General features: G+C 33.3%; 1 protein-coding gene across 3 annotated transcripts in view; it reads right to left on the bottom strand.

Annotated features, from left to right (window-relative positions):
- sdt (MAGUK p55 family member stardust) overlaps positions 1-27,636 on the bottom strand; it is a 419,055-nt gene that overhangs the window by 203,847 nt on the left and 187,572 nt on the right. For all 3 annotated transcript variants that reach the window (XM_072530396.1, XM_072530397.1, XM_072530398.1), the window contains one exon: positions 9,730-10,026. In XM_072530396.1, coding sequence (XP_072386497.1) covers positions 9,730-10,026 — 297 coding nt within the window. The remainder of the gene's footprint in view (positions 1-9,729; positions 10,027-27,636) is intronic.

The following is a 27,636-nucleotide window of genomic DNA, read 5'->3' as shown; positions in this document are numbered from 1 at the left end:
GTCCATTAAAATGGGAACAAGAATCATAGGAGACTTCACCACAACAAAAGGGCTCCTGCAGGGTTGTTCCACATCTCCAACCCTATTCAAAATATACTTAGAGAAAGCCTTAACTACATGGAAAAGAAAATGCGAAGGCATGGGAGTACCGGTACGGAACGAATACCTATATACGTTAAGCTTTGCAGACTATCAAGTAGTGATTGCACAAGACCAAAACGACCTCAGCTACATGATGAAGAAACTACAAGAAGAATATACCAAGGCTGGCCTAGATATTAACCTCGCGAAAACAGAGTACCTATCTACAAGTGAAGAAGACATAGAAGATCTACAGATTGATGACAACGTAACAATCAAAGGAAAGGATAAATTCAAATACTTGGGGTTTATAATCACTAAAAAGGCAACAACAGAGGAAGAAATTACACAAAGATTAGGATAAACAAGAACAGCAATCCGACAACTTAACTCAGTATGGTGGGATAGACACCTAAATATGAAGACAAAAACACAGATTTATAAAACATTAGTGCGAAGTATTATGACATATGGGGCTGAAAATTGGATCATAAACGAGAATAACAGCAGTAAGATAGTAGCAACAGAGATGGAATGCCTGCCAAGATGCTGCAGAGTAACAAGAATGGCTAGGAGAAGTAATGACGAAATAAAGCAAAGAACATCAATAGAAACAGACATACTAACATACATAGAACAAAAAAGACTAAAGTGGTATGGACATGTAAGAAGAACTAGTGACAGCAGATGGATAAAGAGAATAACCGAATGGAGCCCCATAGGAAGGAGGAAAAGAGGATGACCCCGAAAATCCTGGAGGAAAGAAGTAGACGACGCCATGAGTAAGAGAGGCCTAAACGATGGAGAATGGAACAACAGAGAGAGATGGAAACGGTTGAGCGAGGGAAGGCAGTGAGTACTGTAGAATCCCTGAATATATATATATATATATATATATATATATATATATATATATATATATATATATATATATATGGTAGAACTGGTAGGGAAATATACGTATTTGGGTCATGAAATAAGAATCAGCAGGGATAACCAAACATGCGAAATCCAAAGACAAATTTCTTTAGCGTGGGCAACCTTTGGAAAACTACGAGACACACTTAGGGCCAACATACCAATTAGCATCAAAAAAAAAGTATTTGACCAATGCGTATTACCGGTCATGACCTATGGGGCGGAAACTATGACTCTAACCAAGACTACGGTTTCGAAATTGAGAGTAACTGGGCAGGCCATGTAGCGAGAATACATGACTCACGATGGACGAACAAAATTACAAATTGGAGGCCAAGAGCAAACAAACGTAGTAGAGGAAGACCACCTACACGTTGGGCTGACGACATCAGGCGTATCATCAAAAATTGGCAACAAAGAGCACAAAATCGAAAAGAATGTAGGAGGTTAAGGGAGGCCTATGTCCAGCAGTTGACGTGATAAATGAAGGCTTCATGATGATGATGATGATGACTCTATAAGCCACAATTTAAGTTTAAAGTAAGTTTATTTTTGACGTTTCGATTTCCACTTCGGAAATGGTTGTCTATTATGAATATAAAGCAGATTATGTAAAATTGAATTGGAAAAGTCTAATAAAATTAAACAAAACATAAGCAAGGAGGATCTAAAGGCTGTAAGAACTTAAAAAAAAATGAGGTTTTGTATTTTGAGAACAATTTCCGAAGTGAAAATTGAAATGTCAAAAAACTTATTTGAAACTTAAATTGTGGTTTATTCCCAACAAAAATAGTAATTGCAATAAGATGCCACAAGAAAATAGCTACAAAACAGAATTACTGTAGTTCTGTCGCTCCAGCATACTCTAGCTCTTTTTTTTTCTGTGTCTCTTTCTATAAATGTCTCATCTGAATAAAATAAGGCATTGAAATTTATTACTATTGTGCAAATATAAAACACTTACTGAATTAAAAAGCTATATACTTAGTGAAAAATTGAAAAATTAAAGTATATATACAAATTTTCAAATTTACTAATAATTGTTCACACGAAACTGTAACTACACACACAAACTACCACTAAACGGTCTCCAGCGAAGCAACAACAATTAATAACAGGTAAATCGCTTAGTCAAATTGGTGCTCAACTATGTAGAGTGGACAACACTGCTATATGTCGGGGAGTATTATCTTAACTAGTATTGAATTACCTACAAAATATTTCGTAGTATGACGTTGAAATAACCATAATCGAAAATGCATAAAATATATTCCATAACAATTAGTTTCATTTGTAATCGTTTAGAAAATAACAATGCAGTAAAAAACGTATTACTATTGTGAGCATAAACATAAGCAGGACATGAAGAAAGGGATGGTATATGGAACAGTTATTGGAATATTCTCTAAATCAATGTTTAACAAAGAATGAGGTAATGGGTGTAAATGATATATACCTACACTCATGGACAAAAATATCGAATATTTTGGAATTTTCTAATTTTTTTTTTTAAATAAATTGAGATCAATCAAGTCGTTTATTGTCAAAAAAAGTTTATTTTAACAATGTTTATTGAACAATTTTATATTTTTATGCGGAGAAAATTGCGAAAAAACAATAATGCTTAATGCTAGGTAAATAAGAATTTTTTACTCTAAACTTAAATGCTAACTTAAATTGCTTAAACAAGTCTTTTTAATTGAAACAAGTGCATGTTCAGTAACGAGTATTCCCCCCTCTAGCTTTTATTACTGCTTGTATCCTTCTTGGTATGCTTGCAAGTAAATTTTGGACATATCCTTGGGAAATAGCATTCCATTTATCCTGTGCAGCAAGCCTAAGCTGCTCTATCGTATTTGGAACGGGATTTCTTTGTCGTATGTGGCGTTTTAGATGATCCCACATGTGCTCTATTGGATTTAAATCCGGAATAAATGGTGGCCAATCCAATCTTTGAATTTGGATCTCATCAAGATATTTACTTACTATGGCAGCAGCATGTGGTCGAACATTATCGTGCATTAACATGAATCTGTCATATCCAATGTAACCAACATATGGCAAAATATGATCTTGCAGAATATTTTGAACGTAAGTGTCACCAGTCATTCATCCAATTACTTCCATAAGTGCGGTGCGTTCCTCCCAACTAATACCTCCCCAAAGCATTATGCCACCACCTCCAAAACTAACGGTCTGGGTAAGATTGCAGGTGGCGAATCGTTCTCCAACTTTTCTGTAGACGTGGTTTCGGTTATCTGGCTTATATAATAGGATTCTGGTCTCGTCAGTGAAAAGAACATTTTTCCAGTTTTCGATATTCCAATGAATATGTCTTCTTACAAATTCTAAACAACGAGCTTTATGATTTTGGAAAAGACGTGGAACTTTTTAATCTTCGTCTAACTGTTTTTGAGCTCACATTAACTTGTCTGACATGTAGTAGCTCATTTCTAAGTTTCATCGATGTCAATGAACGATTTTTTGTAGAATTAAGAACCAAAAAATGGTCATCAATTGCGGTTGTGCACCTTGGACATCCTTGATCAGGACTTTGTACAAAATTACCTGTCTTATGGCACCTTTTTAAAATATTCGAAACTATAGATTGACTTCTTCTGAGACGCCGTGTGTTATTTTTTTGTGTATATCCTTTCTCGTCCAAAATTACAATCTGTGCTGCTTGGGCCTCATCGCAGTGTCGAATTGGTGGCATATGTGTTTTAAATTTACTTGAATCAAAACAATATTTAATAAAACTTAATAGATTAAACTAAAAATAACCGAATTACTATGATTTTTTACCTTTTTTTTTTCCTTTACGTGAAGAAGAATAAACGTCAAAATATATCAAACCAATTGAGTATATCAGCCTACTATATGAGTAAAATCAGTAATCTAAATTTATTTTTAAATAATAGTGATTACACAAAAAGAATTGAAAAATTCCAAAATATTCGATATTTTTGTCCATGAGTTTATATATATATATATATATATATATATATATATATATATATATATATATATATATAATTTATTTATATATTTATATATAAATTAATAATTTTAAATATTATAATAAATTAAGGATCACTCGAAAAGTGGTGGATTTTTTGGTCAATAGGTGGAGAAAAAATACAGAGAAGGTGGCTAGTTCATCTATTTATTGAAGACGTTTCGCTTTCTAATCAGAAAGCATCATCAGTTCATCTAAAAAGAACAATGTGAAAAACCAAACATCCATAGAAAAGTTATTATAAGTGTGTTACCTCAAAAAGATATGTAGCAGTCAATATGTAAAGAAGCTTACGACAATGGACATTATAAGATTATGTTGTATAAACAATTAATTGAAACTAAATATAGTTTACAAATTAACTCCAACTTAGCACAGCAAAAGACCATGTGGTAATTGCACATGTATATAAAAAATATGTAAAAAAAACACAAGTAAAAAACATTGATTTGCAGAGAACTAAAAAGATCATAAGATGCACTTTTAACTTCTTCTTCTTCTTTGAGTGTCCGTATTCAGACGTTGGCCGTCATCATGTTTACAATTTCCTGAAACCTTTCTCTGTCGGCTGCTGCGCGAAATAATTCTTCTACTGTGGAACCACACCATTGTCTAATATTACACAGCCATGAAAGTTTCTTTCGACCAATCCATCTCTTTCCTTCCACTTTTCCTTGTATTATAAGGCAAAGTAGATGGTATTTAGGTCCTCTAATTATATGGCCGAAGTATTTTGTTTTTCTCCTCTTTATGGTGTTTATAAGCAGACGTTCTGAATTGATCATTTGAAGAACATCTTCATTGGAAGTGTGCGAAACCCACGATATCTTTAGGATTCGTCTATAGCACCACAATTCGAATGCTTCTAACTTGTTTAGCATTGTGGTTTTTACGTCCATGTCTCACAACCATACAATAGGATGGACCACACATAACATTTCAGGACGTTCTTACGAATATTCATCGACAGGTTTCTGTTGCATAAAACTGGTTTCCAGGTCATAAAAGCCTTACGTGATATTTCGATCCTGGTTATTATCTCTTCATCAAAGTCACAATTTACATTTAACCAGCTGCCAAGGTATTTGAAATGATTTACCCTTTCGATCTCCTCTCCATAGAGTATATTTATTATATATATTCAATTGTTGGTTGACTAGAGGATTGATCAGTCAATAATTGGCAAATGAAAGTCGTCAACTACTTCATTAATTTAATAGAATATGTTTCGCTTTTATTCTTTTTTAAAAGCATCATCAGTTCTCTACAAATACAAAATGATCTTAGAATATAAGTAAAAGACGAACAGGGTTCATACTTACAAAAACAATTTGTAGGTTTTTTATGACGTTATAAAAACTCTACGATACTTTAACATTAAACTTAATTAACTAAACGAGAAAAGAAAACAAAAAACACAAAAAAAATTGTATAAGAGCACTATTATTCATTTATTTTATTTTTTGGTGATTTTTTTATTTTAACTGATGGCTTCATTTAGATGTTAGTTAGCTCTTTCAAGGGCAAAATTTTGAAATGTTTAAAAAGACGACAGGTCAAATAAACACAAAGTTTGACAACAACAGGTTCCTTCAATTCCTTCCACTATTCAATTTTGGACAAGGTACTTCGGGAACCTAATATTGCTATGTCGTTTTAAATATGTTTGTCTTGTTTTATACCATTTCTTTTATTGTTATATTGCATGTTTACAATCTACTCTATACAGAGAGTAATAAGTAAATAGTCTGTTAGTAAATTAACGTGAGTTAGGTACCGTCCAGTGACGACGTATTATTGCGGTAGGTCTTCTGGCCATACTCCCTTCAATCTTCTTGCGGCAAGTGGTTGGGTGAATAAATAATTTATCAGTTCGTTGTTGTGGTCAGTGGTGCGCTTTTTATATTTTATTGATTGATTCTTTATTATCTGATTCTGAAAAATCTGTACAAGTGGTCGGATATGCAGATGATATAGACATTATTGCGAGGTCCACAGAATCTCTGATCGAAGCATCTCGATCACTAAGGGCGTCTGCACTGAGAATGGGATTAAAAATAAACGCACAGAAAACCAAGTACATATATGTATTGTACTAGATCAGGCAACCAGATACCTAGACTATTAATTGATGATCTGGAACTGGAAGGTGTGGACACCTTCGTCTACCTGGGCTCGCTGCTGACTAAGATAACAATGTCAGCGAAGAAATTAAAAGAAGAATAGTGCTTGCCAATAAGTGCTATTATGGCTTGAGGAAACAGATAGCCCCAAAACTACCCAGAAAAATTAAAGTTACCATATATAAAACACTAATAAGGCCAGTGTTAACATACGGGTCAGAAACGTAGTCACTTACACAAAGCGAAAAAGAATTGCTTAAACGTTTCGAGAGAAAAATTCTAAGGAAAATATATGGAGGAGTCCAAGAACAGGGTTTGTGGCGTAGGCGCTACAACTTTGAGTTATACAGAAGTTTTGGGAAACCTATATATATATATATATATATATATATATATATATATATATATATATATATATATATATATATATATATATATATATATATATATATATAACGAGTTTATTACAGCTGCCGCCGTTTCTCGTAACCTAGCTTCCAACGCTTGCGATCGTTCCAGTCATCTACGTGTAGACCCCTATCTTCCATTGCACCTTTTACTTCTTGTCTCCACGATCTTCTTGGTCTTCCCTTTTTCCTGCGGCTAGTGGGGATCCACTGTAACATTCTCTTTGGCCATCGTTAATCATTCATCCTTTCTACATGGCCATACCATTTCAGCCTTTTGCATTCTATAGTTTCCAGGACGTCAATATCTATGCCCATACGCTCTCTGATTTCAGTATTCCTTACCCTATCTCTTCTAGTGAGTTGGCAACATCTTCTCCAATAATTCATTTCCATTGCTTTTATTTTGGATGCGTCATTTTTATTTATTACCCAAAGCTCTGAACCATATGTAGCAATGCTTTCTATGATACTTTTGTATACCCTAATTTTTGTGTTTCGGGTGATGTGGTTGTTCCAAAGTATACTATTCAGTTGACGTATTGCTGAATTTCCTTGACCAATTTTAGTAGCTATTTCTTTTGTATTCCGACTATTGTTTCTAATGTTTACACTGAGATATTTATAGCTATCAGTATTTTGAATTTGTTTGCTTCCTAGTTCTAAGTGCTTTCCTTCACCTCCCACTACTACGTACTCTGTTTTTGATGGATTAATTGATAAGCCCCACTTAGTATATTCTTCATCTATTTTTCGTAACATGTAGTGGATATCATCTTGATCTTCTGCAAGTATTACTTGGTCATCAGCAAAATGCAAGCTGTACAGTGTATGGTCTCCAATTTTAACACCCATAGGTTCACATTTTCTTTTCCAAATATCCAAAACCCCCTCCAAATAAATCTTAAAGAGTGTAGGTGCAATGCAGCAGCCTTGGCGAAGTCCTTTGGTCACTTTTATCTTTTTTGTCACTTTTTGTCCAATCTTTATTACACTCGTCATATCATCGTACAACTCCCTTACAGCATTAATGTAAATCGGTGGAATATTCTTGTCTTCTAGCACCTGCCATAGCTTGGCTAATGGGACACTGTCGTACGCTTTTTGAAGATCGATAAATACCATGTGTGTCTCCATATTATGTTCCAAACGCTTTTCTATTGTTTGTTTTAGGCAGAACATATTGTCTATACAAGAAGAACCAGTACGAAAGCCACTCTGATCTTCAGCGTCTTACCAGCCATCTTCAATTCGGCTTTTAATTATCTTCCCGTAGACTCTACAGATTGAGTTAGTTACACTAAGCCCTCCGTAGTTCTTACAATCTTTTCTGTCGCCTTTATTTTGGTATAGATTGCTGATATATGCAGTTTTCCATTCTGGGTTAGTCTTCTCCTCTCAAGAATAAATTAAAAGTATAAGCCAATAGCTGAAATAGTTTGTCAGGGCCATATTTAATCAGTTCAATGGGTACTCCTCCCGGTCCTGGAGCCTTTCCATTTTTCATAGCGTTGGCGTGTTTTTTAATTTCTTCTGGTGTTATTTCAGTTTCTTCGCGGTAGGAAATATCATATTTTTGGTAGCCAATATCTTGGAATTATGTTCGATCTTCTGCCAGCATTTGTTCATAATATTTGACCCATAATTCTGGGGCTATTAGAGTTAACCTACTGCATTCTTTTCTATCTGTTCTACTACCTCTAATTGTTTTCCAGGCTTCTTTACTTCTTGCTGTACCCATAAAATTTTCTACGTTATCGCAGGCTTTATTCCACATCTCATTTTTGGCTTTATTTACCTCTTTTTTTACTTCTTTGTTTAAGCTGTTATACTGTTGTCAATAGTAAGGGTCCTTTGTTGCTAGCCATTTGTTATACATATTCTTCTTCTTCCCCACAAGATCTTCTATTTCTTTATTCCACCATTCATTTCTATTTTTTATGCTATCCACTTATCCCATAGCTTCCATTGCAGCTTCGTCAAGAGCTTTCATAATTTCGTTGTACGTATTAATTGGTGAGGAGTAACAAACATCGTGCAATTTCAGATTCAACCTCATTCGATACAGAAACTGGGTAGACTCATTTTCAAAACCTTGTAGATTATATCTCTTTGTTGAAATGTCTTGCAGTATCATTGAACTTTCGTTTTCATTTTGTCGTTGGCTTCCTTTAAATGTAAATAGTAGTGACGCTTTAAGCAAATGGTGATCAGATCCTGATTTTGGGGAACCTGACGTTGTAAAATGTATTAAATTAGCACGCCTTCGATGGATAAGACATGTAATTAGGCAAGATGAAGATGCAACGATCAGAAAAATTTTCTACCGAAGAGGACCAGTGGGAAGACGAGCCAGAGGAAGACCAAAACTTAGGTATCAAGATAAGATAGAGGATGATCTAAAATCCATCGGAGTTAAAAAATGGAGAAGAGTTGCCAGAGACAGGGGCGAATGGAAGATTGTTCTGAAGAAGTCTTTGGCTCATAACGAGCTGTAATGCCACTGATGATGATGATGATGATTCTTTATTATGTCCATAAGTAATAGGATGTCCAGATCATTGTGAAGTGTTTGGTTAGATACATACCATGGAGCTTTACTTATCGTACGGAGTATTTTGGATTGCAATGATTGAAATATCTTCGTATTTGAAAGTTTACTACAGCCCCATAGTTCTGTTCCATATGCCCTAACTGGTATAAGTATAGCTTTGTACAGAAGCAGTTAATTTTCAAGAGATAACTGAGACCTTTTGTTAAATAGCCAGTTTATCTTCTTTAGTTTAAGATCTAGTTGTTTCCGGGTGTGTTGTCCATGTAAGTTTTTCATCCAGATGCAATCTAAAGGATTTGACAACTGGTTTTATAGAAATGGGAGTATTATTAATATAAACATGTGGACATGTGGATTTTCCTGTTGTTAAAGTGATTTGTACTGATTTGCTAGCATTATAAACTATTTTATAAATGTACTTTGGTATTTCGACATGTTGATAGTAATCATTGAGAAAGAACACGCTTGAACGAACAGTGTGCTTACATAATTTCTTAATAAATCTCATAATCCTTAATATGTTAGTTAAATATACCTAAAGTAAGTACATTAAAGTTTACTATTTGCGTTTTGTTTTGATTTTCAATCTGCTCTGTATACCTACATATAAAAATAATTATTCTTTACCTGTACATCAGCCCTTACGTCATTCGGCACTTTATTTGAATTTTCTAAATGATCGATAGTCGGTAGTCCTCCAAGAGGTTCGCCTCTACCATTGGGTAATTGTTTCGAGGTGGTGATTACGTCCTTGTTGGCGGCCACAACGGCCGTAGTAGTACTTAAGACGCTTCCTCCTCCCTGTCCTTTGTTTGCGGTGCTGTTGTTGTTTATATTTTCGGTGGCGGTCAAAGAAGTTACGTATATTGGTGAATTTTTGATAAAACCGTTCAGTTCTTCGCCCGTGGATGTCGTCTGATTCAACTGGAAAGAAAAATAAGTGGTTAAGGCAAAGAGTAACACACTGATAAAATTTTTAAACTCTGACTTGATATAATTTATTACACTGCTGACGCTATTCACTCATTTTATCAGCGCTAAATAATTATAGTATGTTTTTTTTATAGATATTTATTAAATGAAACCCTCAATTATTGATGAATCAATTTAAGCAAATTCTTTAATTGTGCTAGAAAGTCGTTTCAGATAATAAAACAACCAAACTACTAATGACATTCGTAGATGACATCAATCTGTTGGGAAACTCTATCTTCTCTGTAAAAGAGATTTTCAATGAGGTTGCAGGAAGCAACAGAAAAAGTTGGCCCTAAAAGTTGATGAAGAGAAAACTAAAGACATACCTATGCATAAACAGAACGGACCTAAGGGACATAATCGGACAAAATATCTTCTTCTTCTTGATGTGCCTATCCGTTAAGAATGTTGGCGATCATTATGGCAATCTTTATCTTTTCTGCAGCAGCGCCGAAAAGCTGCACAAATGTTGTATTGAACCAGATTCTGAGGTTCTTTAACCAAGATGTTCTTCTTCTTCCTGGACCTCGTTTTCCAAATATTTTTCCTTGCAGTATGGCTTGAAGGAGAGCATATCTGGATTCATTTCGCATAATATGTCCTAAGAACTGTAACTTTCGAGATTTGATGGTGGTCAGTACCTCTCGGTTCTTATTCATTCTTCTGAGGACCTCCTCATTTGTGACTCGGTCAGTCCACGGGATCTTAAGCATTCTCCGATATAGCTACATCTCAAATGCTTCCAGTTTTCTGCACATATTTTCGTTCAAGGTCCACGACTCAACACCATAAAAAAGGACAGAGAAGACGTAGCATCGCAGCATTCTTACTTTTGTATCAAGAGAGAGGTTGTGACTCTTGAAGAAGGCCCCCATGTAATTAAAGGTGGATCTAGCTTTTCCGATGCGTGCTCTAATCTCTTGGTTGTTGGTCCATCAACAACTCTCATGGAGTTGACCTTCTGTTTTTCTTTTCTTGCTAATTATCATAAGCTTCATCTTCTTAACGTTTATATTGAGTCCATATTGTTGACTGTAATACGTGATTTTGTTCATAAGAACTTGTAGGTCTTCTAAGTTGTCCGCAAATACTATGGTGTCATCTGCCTATCTGATGTTGTTTAGCCGGTAACCATTTAGTAGAATACCTTTTTCAGTTTCGTGCAAAGCTTCGATAAATATTCTTTTAGAGTACAGATTGAAGATTAGAGGAGACAAAATACAGCCTTGCCTCACTCCACGCATAATTTTCACATAGTCAGTGTATTCACCTTCAACTCTGAGATTTGCTGTCTGATTCCAGTAGAGACTTCTAATTATTTTCAGATCTTGGTTGTTAATGCCTGTTTCTTGTAGTATTTGCATCATCTTGGCGTGCTGTACTCGATCAAACGCTTTCTCGTAATCAACCAAACATGCGTATACGTCGCAGTTGACGTTTCTGCATCTCTGGAATAAGACTTGTACTGAGAAAATCATCTGTCTGACTGTGATGTACAAAATATCACAGTCAACTAATTTCAAAAGAGTGGAACGTTTTAAATATCTTGGAGCAGTAAATACGGGTGATAATGATGTCACTGAAGAAATAAGCAAAATCTAGGTAGCAAACCTTGGTTAAGCACTGGTTAAGCTTATAAAATCCAAAAACCAAACATACAATGTTAAGATCTACAAATCCATTGTCAGACCTGTAATAACATATGGATGAGAAATATTGACAATGACTAAAGCAAATGAAGACAAACTCAGATTCAAACAATTTAAAGGTAATGATATTGCCCAGGAGAGTAAATTCCAACGACTAAGGTATGCAGTGCACGTATATAGATTTACAGCATAGTTTTATTTGGCTCTGGATCATTGGATGCGAAAGGTAGCAGGTTCAAATCCTGATTACGTCTAATTGAAGAGTGGAAATTAAAAAGGGTGTCATTTTTTTTTTTTCAAAATTGAGTTATTGACGTAGAAATGTTCTAAGGTTAAGGCTGACTTAGTGCCAGTATTAAAATTGGTCGGTGGCTGTATGTACTGCACCATTTTCTTTAGAAAGATCGTAAATCCAACGGTTAAGATGTCGCTACTTCTAGACATCTGCATATGTCAGCTGTGTGCTTTTGTTGTGAATAATAATCGTTGACTGTAGTGTATTAAAATGGAAGGAAATCAGACGAACAAAAATACCTAAGGGCAGTGGTTTATTTGGCAGTAATCAGAATTGCTTAAAATCAATTGGAGCGTCATACAAACATACAATCTCCCCAACGAACATACAAATATCCCAATGAACATCATCATCATTGGTGCTACAGTCCTATAAAAGAGCCTCGACCTTCCCAAGTCTATTACGCCAGTCAGTTCTATCCATTGCCAACTGTTGCCAGTTTTCTGCGCCTATTTGTCTACCATCCTCATCTACACCATCCCTCCATCTGAGTTTTGGTCTACCCCTACTTCTACTTCCCACAGGTTGTGACATAAGGATTCTTCTAGGAGGGTTGTTCTGCTGTGATCTTGCCAGATGTCCTGCCCATCTTAGTCTTCCTATTTTTATAAACGATACTACGTCTTTACCACCAAATATATGTTTATATCTGTGATATATCTCGTAGTTGTACCTCCTTCTCCAAACACCATTTTCACAGATGCCACCAGATATTCTTCTCAGGATCCTTCGTTCAAATATAAGCAGGAGATTTTCATCTGCCTTGGAAATGGTCCATGTCTCCGACCCATATGTCAACACTGGTTGTATAAGGGTTTTGTATATGGTTATTTTTGTTTTTTGGCTTAAGTTTCTGCTTCTCATATGTCTACTCAGTCCAAAATAGCATTTGTTTGCTAGGATTATTCTTCGCTTGATTTCTTCCGTCATGACGTTCTCCTTGGTGATCAGGGAGCCTAAGTATGTGAATTTGTCCACCACTTCAAAGGTAGAATTATCAACCGTGAATTGGTGGCCGATGTTTCTGGCTCTATTGTTGGGTGTTGATGCCATTATCTTAGTTTTATTTTCATTTACTTGCAGGCCCATATTTTTTGAGGCGTTTGACAAGGTGGTATATATTTCTTCTAGCTTGCGTGTTGTGCGGGCAACTAGATCCCAATATCCCAATGAACAGGTCTGAAATACACTGAAATGCTTTTCCATTATAACCTTGCGTATTTTTTGCAGATCGCATGCAAATGCAAGTTGAATTGTAAAGATATTACGTACGAAAGGAGACGTTCTCTTTTTGAAAAGTTCTGACAAGAACATGCTAAAAGACAGGGCACTTTTCTAATAGGGCTAATAAGTATTTACGGTCTTTAAAGAAGACGACATAGTTTGTATGAGGATGAGGAAGGCAACCGACGTCAAGCAACAATATACTATTCACTTCTTAACGGAAATGGAAAATTTGTCCGGGTATGTAAGACAATCTTTCAAGATACTTTTGCTATTAATGATAAAAGATTGTGCGTGATTCTCAAGAACAAAAAGTTAGGTGAAACGTTTATACTGATAAACGTGCCAGACATGCTGCTCCAAAGTTTTCTGAATCTGATCGTTTCATGGTAAAAAACCACTAAACGTGATCCCAAGCGATATTAAGCGATAAGCTGTAGCTCTGATTTGAACTTTCACAGATTGATCAAAGCCTTTTTGCAAATGCATCCATATTCAACAGTCACCCATAAGTTTTATAGGTATGTATTCATCAAGGAGTTTCTTAGCTTATCTTTCCACAGACCACGAGTTAGTATGTACATACACGTGACAAACTTTATTGACAAATTAAAGCCACGGATGGGAAATCAATATTTCGGCAAGTAACCCTTACTTATGTCAAGATTCTAAAATGTATGGTTAGTCTGTATTCGAGATCTGTTATTTTACAAAAACTAAACTGCAACAAAAAAAAGCAGAACATGCCCTCCCAAATAATGCATATCCCGAATATATAATCTAAACTATTTTCAAATCAAGATTAAATAAATTTTACAACAATACCAATAACAATAAAACTAACAAGTACAGTACAATACAGTATCAAGACTACGTATACAACTCTTCCATATATAAAAGCCATAAAGGCAACAACCTTTTAAATAAATATTTCACCAAACTAAAAACAAAAACTCTAAAACTCAAAAAATCACATGATGTTTACGAGAACTATGTACTAACTGTGGAGATGTCTATATTGGGCAAACCAATCAACTGCTTCAATCCAGAATTTGTTCTTAGAAATATGACAAGAACAACATCGCTGCGCACATAAAACATGAGAATAAGAAGAAGCATAAATTTGACTTCGAAAACATTAAAATTTTAAAAACAGGACAAAACAAAACAAAAAAGAGAGTGATATATAGTGCACCATAACTTTGGGAATATGACTCATAACTCGACGATGCGCAATGAATCGTGTTTACTAATGTTACCATGGAGACGACGATTGTGCTGTTGCCAGTGTCGTAATTTGAGAAATACGTATCGCAGAGAGTGTTTGACTTGTTGATTTGATCGTGTTGGATATTTTATTAATTTTTTTAGATTAGTGTTTAGTATATTGGTAGTTATAATGAATAATTTAGATTTAAATTCAGGAATAGAGATCTTAAAATCATGCGAGGAATCATAACTAAGATATTCTTGTTTAGATAAATAAATATATTATTTAATCAGTTAAAATAAACTACTTTCTTATTTTTTTTGTAATGTTGAAACTCTTCCTTCGTGGTAATGCTAATAAATTGCATGTATTGAGAAATTTGTTATTTATTAAAGTACTAATATTTTACTCATTATTTAATCGAGTGCAACTGACTATCAACTTCATAATGATTAAAAACCATGAAAATAAATATTAACAAATTCATTCTTCATTTTAATTGAATATACTTATGAAAAATTATTTTAAATCTACCTGTTTCCGCCCGCCACTGGTAGAAACAGTTCGCTCATCTGCGCTAAACACTACATCACATTCCCAAACTTAAATTTGTTGCACTCTACGAATCAATAGAAATAAAAAAAACACTAACGCAATAAATGATAAAAAAGACACACATAACCTAAATAAAATATATTTCAATCTGATTTAAAATATAATAAATATAACACCATAAAAAGTTATATCTCCACTTTACCTTTTTCAAAAACATGCCCATGTAAAAATAATTATATATTAATGACAGTAAACCATGAGATAAGATATCAATTTTTATCTCTGTCAATTCATTACTGTCAGTTGTCTCGCTTTACGTTTTGGTAAAATTTTTTATATATTTTACAATAAATTTTTGTTAATTTTGTACATTTTAGAATCTTGACAAAGGAAAGGGATACCTGCCAAAACGTTGATTTCAATGGCACAATAAAATCTAGTTCCAAATTTATTATTATATACTTATTGAACTTAAACCCAAGAAATACTAATTATATATATATATATATATATATATATATATATATATATATATATATATATATATATATATATATATATATATATATATATATTATCTAAACATAAAATAGTTGGCTAACATATTTCATTAGATAAAGAACTCCTTTAGGGAAACAAAACATGTGCAGTTTAACTTTCAGCAATAACATTCCACCTTTGCTATCATACGCTCCAAGCTCGGTTAGAGATGTAAGGATTGCACAAAGGAAATGTTTATTTACGGTTATTAGTTTCAAAGTACGTGAGAAAGTCTGTTTTGTGGTGTAAAGCGAATATGAAGTGCTTTAAACTAAGAGCAGAAAATTAAGCCTCAGTGGACGAATAAAAATTTACCGAAGTTGGATTTAAAGTTGTTTAAAATTTCAATATTACCAAAAATGTTTGCGTCCATGATCTTACGGATAATATTGCAAAAGGACATAAACTAGAAAACCATAGCAATTAAAGAGGCTGTAAATTTGGCTTTTAATTAACTGATGATATTTATCAATTATATATTTTTAGTAAATGATATAACATTTCTGAATTGATATTGTTAATGTAAAGTTTGGTAATGAAGTTAAATTTGTAATTGAATTTTTTTTAAGGAAAATTAACTAAAAATGGTTTTTCATATAACAAAAAGTAAAGACGTATAGTTCATTTCAGATGTTCGTGCAGTAAAGGAATGTGCAATTTTCGTTTGAAAACCAGTATTTATTAGACATCACAGTAATAAGGGTTTTAAAAAGTCTATAGATAATGAGCTTATAATGGGTTTATGTACAAGGGTAAAACGTACATGGGCGTGCAGATGGGTTTCACAGCATTTGTAAAAGTTACATATGAAGAAGAAGTATCACTTTTTAGATTTTTAGCAAATTTTATATATTATATATATAATTAATTAAAGAATGTTATTTGCTATTTGAGTAATACATAAATGTCAGTTTTGTGATTTTGTGAGTCCATTTCAAATGGACAAAAAAGAAATAAAATAAGACTTACTCACAATCAATTTAATTTTATCACCAAAACGACCGGTTTCGCTTTCTACACTTTGCTAAGCATCTTCAGGTCTAACGGTACCAGGTAAATTAAATGATGCCGGTACAAGAATTATTAATTAATGATTTGGAAAACATAGTTCAAACTATCCTGGATTGCTGGTGATGGGTAATCATCGGTTTTATTGTAACTGTTTTGAAATTTACGGGGAAGTTCTTGAGGGGAGATATATTAACAAATGAAATAGGAAGTAGGTATTATGTAATTGTTTGTTAAATGAAAGTGATGTTTTATATTATTTAAATTATTAAAAGTTATTTACTTTTATTCCAGATATATTTTTAGATATATTTTAGAAATGTGTGTTAATTTATTGAATTTTTTATAAAAGGACCGTTGTATGACAATGAATGAAGTCATATGTATAATTTTGTGGGTCTGCAATTGCTTTAACTTGTAATTATCAAATTTTTGATAAATTGAATTTGGTTTCTGTTTTGGTAGAAAATTGTGATGTCAAATATATTAAAAATATTAAAATTAAAACAATTAAGGACAATCAAAGACACTTAGGGCCGGTTTCACCAACAACAAATAAATCACTGAATAGTTAATCATCGAATAAAATTTATTAGTAGAATAAATTTTATTCCGTTTCAATAACTATTTGTAATCCACAGTTAGTTATTCGCCGAATAAGTTCAAAGTATAATGATTTTCCCTAACTCGATGGATTTTCCACAGACTGTACTCGTTGACACCTCTCTCGGCCTCCACCTCTTAGGTGCTTGGCCAAGCGCATCGCATTCACTGTAATCATATACATAACCTATAATATTTGATATTGGTTGATTAATTTGTCAAAATAATAATAATTGTCAATGTCAATACATAATTTATATAAAAAAAATCTGTTTGTTGTGGTTGTAAATTATTGTGAATCTGAAACTTGTGAAAATGGACAAAAAACGCGAGAGGAGCAAAAATTATTTAAAGAAAGAAACGGAGAACTTTGATAATCTAAACCTAGTTTTAAAGTTCACATCATCAAATTCAGCAAAAGGGTTTCTTCTTTGCAGCTGCAAGCGTGGTCTTCTCCTTCGCTGCTCATTTCCGTCATCAGAGGATGATGATGATGAAGATAATAATCTAAAATACATATATATATATATATATATATATATATATATATATATATATATATATATATATATATATGTATACAAAATTCAAATTGTGTGATATAATTACGTTTACCTGCAACACATTGTTGATAATTTCAAGTTAAACTAATGAATTTTCTTTATTATTGATTTCTTCTTCTTCTTCTTTTTGGCTTTTATTCTACTGAATAATCAGCCAGTACATTTGTTTTGTTAATTTTTGGGCCACTGTCCTTTGAGTCTAAGAATATATCTCATGCCCTATTATCAATTATCAGTGAATATAGACATTTTTTCTACATTATCTACATTTTATTTATGTTTTCTATTTTCTTATAGTTGGTTTAAATGTTAATATTTATTATTGATATTTAAAGTGAGGTTAGCTGTCAACTTATTCGAAGAATAAATATTTATTTGGCCGATATTGGACTAATAACTTATTTGGAGTTTTTTCATAGAATAAGTCTTATTTGACGTTGATGAAACGTAGATATGTCAGTTTTATTGGTCGAATAACTTTATTCATTGAATAGACTGCTATTTGTCGTTGGTGAAACCGGCCCTTAGGGACAAACAGAACACAATTAAAAAGACAAAATAGACATTAAATTTAAAAGTGGGCACTTATTGGTACTACACCACTTATTAGGAGAGGAACTGGTGAAAAAGATAGTTTTTTCAGACAACAAAAAAACTGTAAGTGGTGTTATTTCTTGCACCGTCACCTTTTACTTGGGCCCAAATCAACTCTATAGGATTTAATATACAGTGATAAGGCGGCAATCTGAGTGATAAGTTTTTTGGCCATTTCGTCTACGACATGCATTCTTGATGTGTGTGAAGGTATGTGTTGCCTAGCTATTTGCAAAAGCTCCAATTTTAGGTCATCTCCAAAGGAGATTTATTAATTAACTCGTCTAATATTGTCTTTCTTCCACGCTGTTGTAGGAAACTGTTCGGTTTGCCGTGAATGATATTTGGCATTGTCCATAACGATAATCGAACCTTCTAGTATAGATTTTAGCATTTTTTCAAAATATTCTTCAAACATATCGACGTTCATGTCCTCGTGGTAGTTGCCCGTTTTTTTTTTATTCAAATAGGAGCAACCCATCTTTAAGAAAACCCTCAGAACTTCCAATGTGGGTAAATACAAGCCTTCTTCCTTTTCCCAACGGTGCTTTAATGCCTGTGGACAATCCCTCCAACAAAGATGGCGGTTGCTTTTAACATTTCTGTCTTGCCATACCCTGGAAAGAAAACAAAAGCTTGAAAGTACTCAGACAGAGCATGTCCATTGGAAGAAAAAACGTCCACAAATTAAGAAATGAACAGGGGCAAATCATTGAGGATAGAGTTCAAATTATGAACACGATAGAGAGTTTTTATAGACAACTATACAAAGAACAGCAATGTAACCGGAGTGGATCATTACCAAAGATAATCAATCAGGGATCTGAAATTTTACCGGACGTAACACCCAATGAAGTTCGAAGGTCAGTGCAAGAAATGAAAAACAATAAGTCCCCCGGAGGCGATGAAATAGTGGCAGATGCCTTAAAAGTGGCTGGAAAAAGATTATGGCAGGTCCTTGCCAAACTATTCACTAGATGTTTGCAGGAAGCAATAACACCAACCCAGTGGTATAACGCAGAAATTATCATACTTCATAAAAAAGGGGATGCTACCGACCTCAGGAATTACAGGCCCATAAGTCTACTTTCACATATTTATAAACTATTTACAAAAATAATTACGAAACGACTAGAAAATAAATTGGAATTTTATCAGCCCATAGAACAGGCGGGTTTTAGAAAAGGCTATGGAACAAACGATCACCTACTGGTAATAAAAAATCTTATAGAAAAATGCACTGAATATAATAAACCACTAGCTTTAATATTTGTCGACTATGAAAAGGCATTCGACACCGTAAATCAACAAAAAATGTTGGAAGCCTTGACAGAATGCCGAATTGACTATCGGTATATAAATATAATTAAACACATATACCAAAACGCAACAGCCAGTGTTAGAGTGGGTGATCGTCAAACCCAGAAATTCCCGATACAACGTGGAGTACGCCAGGGGGACACCATATCGCCGAAACTGTTCACTACGCTTTTGGAATATATATGTAAAAGGGCAAAACTGACCGACAAGGGCATAAACATAAACGGAGAAAAGCTTAGCCATCTAAGGTTTGCAGATGATATTGTACTAATAGCTGATAGGATAGATGAGGCCAAAGAATTTTTAAATCAGCTCTACCTTTCCTCGCTAGAAGAGGGATTGAAAATAAATATATCTAAAGCCCAGATGATGACAAATCTTGTAGTCAGCGAAGATATATGCGTAGGAACAAGATCCATAGACCAGGTAATGGCCTATAAATACCTAGGTCATGAGATTCGCATAGGAAAAGATAACCAAACCGTTGAGCTTCTCCGTCGTATAAGACTGACTTGGGCAGCCTTCGGCAAGCTGAACCATATTTTCAAATCGTCTGATATACCAATATGCCTTAAAAGAAAAACGTTTAATCAGTGTGTTTTGCCAGTGTTAACTTACGGTGCGGAAACGTTGACCATGACAAGGAGAACAGTTCAAAAGATCCGTGTGTGTCAAAGGGCGATGGAGCGTGCTATGTTGGGCGTTTCACTACGAGACAAGATCCCAAATCGCCAGCTACGACAAAGAACAGGAGTGGCTGATGCAGTAGAGAGAGTAGCAACACTAAAATTGAACTGGGCAGGTCACGTGGCTCGAATGACAGATAATAGATGGACAAAGCGGATACTGGAATGGAGACCAAGAGATGATGCCTACCGAAGCAGAGGTCGTCCACCAACACGTTGGACTGACGATCTAAGACGTTGTCATGGGAATTGGATGCAAGAGGCACAAGATCGAAATAGATGGAAAATTATGAGGGAGATCTATGTCCAGCAGTGGATAAGCGAAGATTGAATGATGATACCCTGGAAATCTAGGTGAATGCTCCAAGAGGTCAATTTATAATTTACGAAAGGAGGACAAGGAAGGGGTCATCACGAATCCAGTTGTAAAATCAGGGAGACGACCACTGGAAATTAATGAAAATGTTAAAAGTGTAATTCGAAGAAAGGTTCATTCTTTTTATTTTCACCTGATTTCTTTTGTTTGATCTCCATCTTCGGTTAGCTACGTTCCTAAATATTTATACTTGTATTATTCATGATCAGGTTATCTACATTTTGTGGTTTTTTTGAGAATATCATTGATTTCGTTTTCTTGAGATTCATTTGCAGTCCGTACCTTTTACATGCATTGTATACATGTTGTATTGTGTACTGTAGATCTTCCATATCACTTGCAAATATGACCATATCGTCCGCATATCTAATATTATTAATGCTATTTCCGTTGACCAAAATACCTTCCACAATATCCAATAAAGCTTCCTGAAATATCACTTCACTGTAGACGTTGAATAAGAGTGGTGAAAGTATGCACCCTTGTCGAACTTCTCTAAGTATACTTACTTCCTCTGTCAGTTCTCCTTCGACTCTTATTCTTGCTTTCTGATTTTGATACAGATTCGATATAATTTGTAGATCTCTACTATCTATGTTTTTGGTCTTAAGAATACTTGTTGAACCCTGTCAAAAGCTTTTTTAAAATCTATGAAGCAAGCATATATGTCCTGATTCATATCCAGACATCGTTGTGTCAGAACATTGACTCCGCTGCTCTAGTTTCTAGACCCTTTCTAAAACCCATCTGTGAATCACTTATTTCTTGTTCTAATTTCATGTGGATTCTGTTATGTATGATTTTAAGAAAGATTTGCAATTGTCCGATAGTCATTGCAATCTTTAGCATGTGTGATTTTTGGAATCGTTACAAAAGTTGAGAGAAGCCATTCTTTGGGTATGTGTCCCGTCTTGTATATGGAGTTAAAAAGGTCTACCCAGACATCAATATTATCTTCATCAACTAATGCTACACTAAGTTATATATTTGTAATCAGGAAATGCAGGGCTACTCAAAACTATAAAAAAAATACAGGGTGTCCCATTTGAAATATTGAAGATGTATTTTATTGGGCACTGTATACAAAATTTGGTCTGTTGCTACATTGTTGGTCGGTACAGATAAAATAATACAACTTTTATTTGAAACTTTTTTGTATTCCCGAAATTAAGGAAAATTGAGGGGATCAAAATATAATGAGAAACCCTGTACCTACATATTACTATATTTGATTTTTGTTCCGCTATGTGCCAAATTTTTCCAGACTTTATTTCTTTATATTATTCTTAATAATATTTTATTAAAAATTTTATTATCTGTAAAATATTTAATCTAACTCATAATCTTTATATTTAAATGTAATTTTGGTTCACTTTAACGAAAGTTCAAGCTGAATACGCAAATGTCAACCATGGAACAAAATATTTCGGTTTGACACTGTTGGGATGGTGTATGTATGTTTCACATAAAAAAAAGGAGAAAACTTTTAAAAAGTACATTTTTTTTTATTTTATTTATTGCGGCAAAGGGCACTTGCTAAAAAAAATTTCTAATAATTAAGTGAAATTAATCTCGAAAGAAACAAACATTTACTAAAGTATAATTTCACTATTTGAGAGAGTGAGTCATCGTTTAAAGGCCCAGAAATGCGGAAAGCCGTTTGGAAATCCAGTGACGTACACTTACTTTTATTTTAACGTTAATTATATTTTATTTTTCAAATATTAATGTTCGAAATAGGCTACAATATATTTATTTACAAGTTTTTACTGACGTTTCGATCTCTATATCCAAAGACCGCTTTCAAAGATATAAATGATAGTTATATTTATTTTATTTGTTTATTATTAGATATTTTTATAATCTTATATTGTTTATTTTCTTTTTTTTTTCTATCTTTAAAAACGGAATAGAGATCGAAACGTCAATGTATTAAACATGTAAATAGATATATTGTGGCTTATGTCCAACCTTCTCCCTAAAAATACAGAATGCCACAAACAAGCAGCTATAGAAAAATAAATATATCTGTCATTTGTATGTTTGAAAACGGTCTCTTTATAGAGATCGAAACGTCCGTAAATTAAACATTTGAATAAATATATTGTGGCTTATTCCCAACATTATTTCTAAAAATACAGAACGACAAGCGAAAAGCCATAGAAAATAAATAGTACTATCATTTGTATAATTGAAAACGGTCTCTGGATATAGAGATCGAAACGTCAATAAATAAACATATGAATAAATATTTTGTGGCTCATTCCCTACATTCCCCTAAAAATACAGAATGCCACAAACAAAAAGCTATAAAAAAGAAGTAATTTTGCAGAAAGTTTACTGATACCAACCGGCTGTCGCGGAAGTTACGCTAAAACGTCTTTTGACGTGACCCGTCCTTAAAGAGTTACACAATGAAATTTTTTTAAAACAAATTTTAAGACAGTTTCCACACCACCCCAGAGGTATGTCTTGTGGCGCGATACTTTTTTTAAATGGGTGTTCGCCAAGAGCCATATTGTCTTATTAAATAAAATGAACAAAACACTTAAACAGTATAAAACAAAACAAAATAAAATCCTATAAAACAAAATAAAATTCTATAAAAACAAAATAAAAATAATGTTTGATGTATTTAAACATAAACACTATACACACTTACTATGTTCTTCTCGTTTTTTTTTTGTTTTTGGTTTTTTTTATGCTGATGTTCTTATTAAACTATTAGAAAATATTATTCGCTGTCTAAACCTGAAGATGCAGTGCTGCTATCGCTGAAATTATCTTCACCACCTGGTGTAATTATAATTGGCTCTAGTAAAACTTTGATATGAGTGTCAAGTTCCCACATACGATGTTCTTCTTTAATTATGTGGCCTATACATTTAGCCCATTTCTCTGGAGTTACATGAAGGATTGCTTGAATCAAAAGTTTCTTAATTTCGTTTAATTTGAACGTTTTGTTATTGCGTGCTACTTCTCCTTTCACTTGCTCCCAGATAAGTTCAATGGGATTAAGTTCGCAATGATAAGGTGGTAGACGCAGAACTTTGACACCATAATCTTTTGCAGTTTCATCTACAGCATATTTAAGATATTCAATTTTCCTTAACCGTGCAATGTCAAGTAGCTAAATTTTGAGCATTGATTCTTCGTATGCAATCCCCTTTTCTGTAAGCCATTCTTGAATCCCCTCTTTCAATTTCTTTAATAATCACCTGTTTTTTTCGACTCAAATTGAAGAAAACCATCATCAAGAAACCCTGTATCACTTCCTATATGGGTGACGATTAAACGCCGTCCCTTTCCTGATGGAGCTTTTAATCCTGTATATCAGCCTTCTATAAATGCTTCACGTTTACTTTTGACATTTAAATCTTGCCAAACTTTTCCAACTGTATGACCTTTTCCAACCTTGGTTAATCCAGGTTTCATCCAAATAACATATTTTGCGTCCAGTGCTGCGAATTTTGCGTATTTCTTCTAAATATTTTCTTCTCCGCACAATAATTTTATTTTTTTCTAATAGCATACTTTTTCTGTTGAGTTTTACATATCGAAAGTTCATTTCACGCATGGTCCTGGTTAAGACTCTACGAGATATCTTGGGTAAGGAGTCATCGTTTTCGAGCTCTTGAGAAATATTTTTCAGTGTTGGAATTTCACTCCGAAAATAAAATGAATGAATTTTTCGACGTATAATATTCCTTGTCTCGTCATCCAAAACAATGCTTTTCCTACCTCTAGTTTTACCTTTTTCTTGCTTTTTAGTTTCCGATGTATTTTTAAGTACACGATAAATACAGCTAACGGATACTTTTGTTAAACTGCTACAAATGTCGACCGCTTGGCTAACATTTAATTCCATTTTTCTGCCGACAATTCCTTCATAAACGTTTCGTATTATTACCTTCTCTTCGGACGTTAACATTTTCCGTCTCTTTTGCGGCATTTCATTTTTGGAATCAACATCAGAATTTTGCAGTCTTCTCTTGGAACAACTCGGTTTTTCGTCCAACTCCAATAAAACTCAAACCAAATAATCACAGAATATAACTAAAAATTTACTATAAAACGACAAACTATAACACTCGTATTATCAATAACAAGTTTTATCAATAACACAAACTTATCGCATAAAATACCCTACCCTCCGAAACGCCAATGTAATGAACTATTGTTGATGGGCACTCGCTCGACAAAAAGTAGTTTTACGGGTTTCTGTGGATCTGAATTGAAACGGAGTTCCGTCGCTAATTCCAAAGTTGCCAAACGATTGAAAAATATTGCTTTAAAATATCGATTTTTATTTTATAAATTTAAATATGTAACGAAACGGAACATATAAATAAAATTTATTTCATTACAATTTTGTGCTTAATTTTTACTATTGAAAAAATCAGGTTTTTTTGTATTTTTATGGCAGTAATAATCGCTGCGTGGAAGAATACAGGTTTTGTATGACCATAATTACTACTTGTGAACAAGAATTGGCTACACTGTACGACAACTTCTGGTCAAGTCTACTATAGAGAAGCACAAATAAATATACTACTTTATATATTCTGTAATTTCTTATGAGGAAACGCAAATTGCAATCGAGAAAACAGGCAGTTTTCGAGGGCCGCTGTGTACATTTAAATTTGAGGATATTCGGCGTTTAAACTATGATATCACTCTTCTAAATTGAGTGTTTCTACTATAGTACTTGTTTTATATAAATTAAAAATTGCAGCGTTTATAAAATAATATAAACAAAATGTACTTTTCTAAAGCTATCTCTCTTTATATTTGAAGCATACAACATATACATTATAAAAACATACCAGCACTGCCAAACCGAAATATTTTTTTCCATAGTTGACATTTGTAACCGTAATTTTAATTAATATTTAGTTTTCATTTCTATTGAAAATATCAATTATTTTCGAAAGTTAACGTTAACTCATTACACCAGGCATTGTCGTATTAGTGGATTTCTTAAATTATGTATTTGTATCAATTTGTGCATCTGTTGTTCTTCATTTTATAATTTTCATTTTGAGCCTAATTTTGGTCTCTACTGGGTTGTGATTTGATCCAATGGATTTTTGGATCCACTCGGATATGTTTTTGCTTAACTCAGCTGTTTTGACATAATTACGTTCTTCTATCTTTGTCTAACTAATTCATAGTCTATGTGTTTTTGTCTGACCACATAGTATTAATCAACCTATATACTAAGCTCAAATTCACTAAACTATAGTCGACACGTAATTTCGTGAGAAAATTTATAGGAACCAGAACGGGTAAAATACTAGAAAATGGCAACAATGTCAGAGTGGTCACTACTTTATTGAACAGTAGCGTAGATATCTAATTTTTAATTAAATAAAAGTTTTTATTTTTATTTAATTTTATTTAAGAAAAAGTTTCATTTTCTATAAAGTTTAAATAAAAAATATTGGTGTTGTTAACTTCTGTGATATATCTAGGAAGAGATAACACTAACCGACTCGGCTAAATAGAACTTATTGTAAAATAACAATACCTATAAAAAATTGTTAATAAAAGTAATTATCACATACAATTAAACAAATGTTTTATGTACAAGTATTTAAGTATACAAACGTTTTAATAACACAACTGCTCATAAGTTTTAAAAATTATGATCACATTTTATCCCTGATAACTTAGTTATTGTAATAAAAAAAATAGAGAATTCACTTTTTAAATTATATACAGGGTATTCTATTAACAACTTTGGTTTGACACTGTGTGAGAGAAGACTTAGTACCTCAATAATTTAAAAATGGGTAAGAGGTCTAAAACTTGTATGAACATCTTTTTTTATATATCTAGCAGGTATTTTCTAATAACCCAACCTGTACTTTGATTTTGAAGAAGAACTTACTAATCTGCTCAGAATCACTGTTATCACTAGTACCAGTTGTATCTTCTATATTTATAATTAATTTGGTTAATGCTAGTAAATATTTAACATATTCATTTTCCACTGCGATTACATGTTTGATTACACTTGTCCAGTTGGTTGCTGTGATCTTTGTGACTTCTCTTCTAATTAACTGGAGAGCAGTAGACAAAAATTTAGGAGCCACGTTTCTTCTTCTTCTATTTCCTTTAAGTTGTGTCCATATTAACTCTATTGGGTTCAATTTACAATAGTAAGGAGGAAGTACGATTGTAAATTGTAATACTGGGCATACCAAGCACGGTATGCCCATTACTGCGAGTACAGTTATCAACAACATATTCCTTCTGGTACTGTCTACTGTAAATAACCTCCAACAATTGCTTTTTACTATATGATGCCTCAAAGTACAAATCTTTCTTAAATAAAAATTCTTGAATTTGTAATTTGTTTCAAGTAATATTTGAAATTTTCTCATTAATCTTGAATAATATGATACATTGTCCATGATAATCACGCTATATTTAGGTAATCTCGGAAGAAGAGGTTCTTCAAACCATGATTCAAAAATTAAACTTTCCATATCCTCATGATAACCTAGAGACGCGTTGTAATATTTTTTGCAGATATTAATAATACATCATCGATCCATATATTTTCTCAACCGCAGTGTAAAATTATAATTCTCTGCCCTGTCATGAGTATCACACTAGGTCTCATCTAAATAAACAACATTTCGTTTCATTTTTTGATACTAAGTTATCTATCTGATAGAAATGTTTCTTAAAGAAATAATTATTCTAGTAGTTTCCATTGTGGCGCTTGTCTAAAGTTTTGTACTTAAAATTATTGGCTCTAAGAAATAATCGAAGTGTTGTTGCTGAATATAAAAGAATATCCTTTTAAACCAGTTCACTTCGAAGGCTTTCAATAGTTGAAAAAATATTAGCCGCATCCATTTTGTATATTGTTCTGGTTATAGGTTCCTTTAGGTGCGGTTTTATTTGTGTGAATTTGCACAATCC

The sequence above is a fragment of the Diabrotica undecimpunctata genome, chromosome 4 (assembly GCF_040954645.1).
Source record: "Diabrotica undecimpunctata isolate CICGRU chromosome 4, icDiaUnde3, whole genome shotgun sequence".
Taxonomy (NCBI): Eukaryota; Metazoa; Arthropoda; class Insecta; order Coleoptera; family Chrysomelidae; genus Diabrotica; species Diabrotica undecimpunctata.
This window is presented reverse-complemented; position numbering and strand designations above follow the sequence as displayed.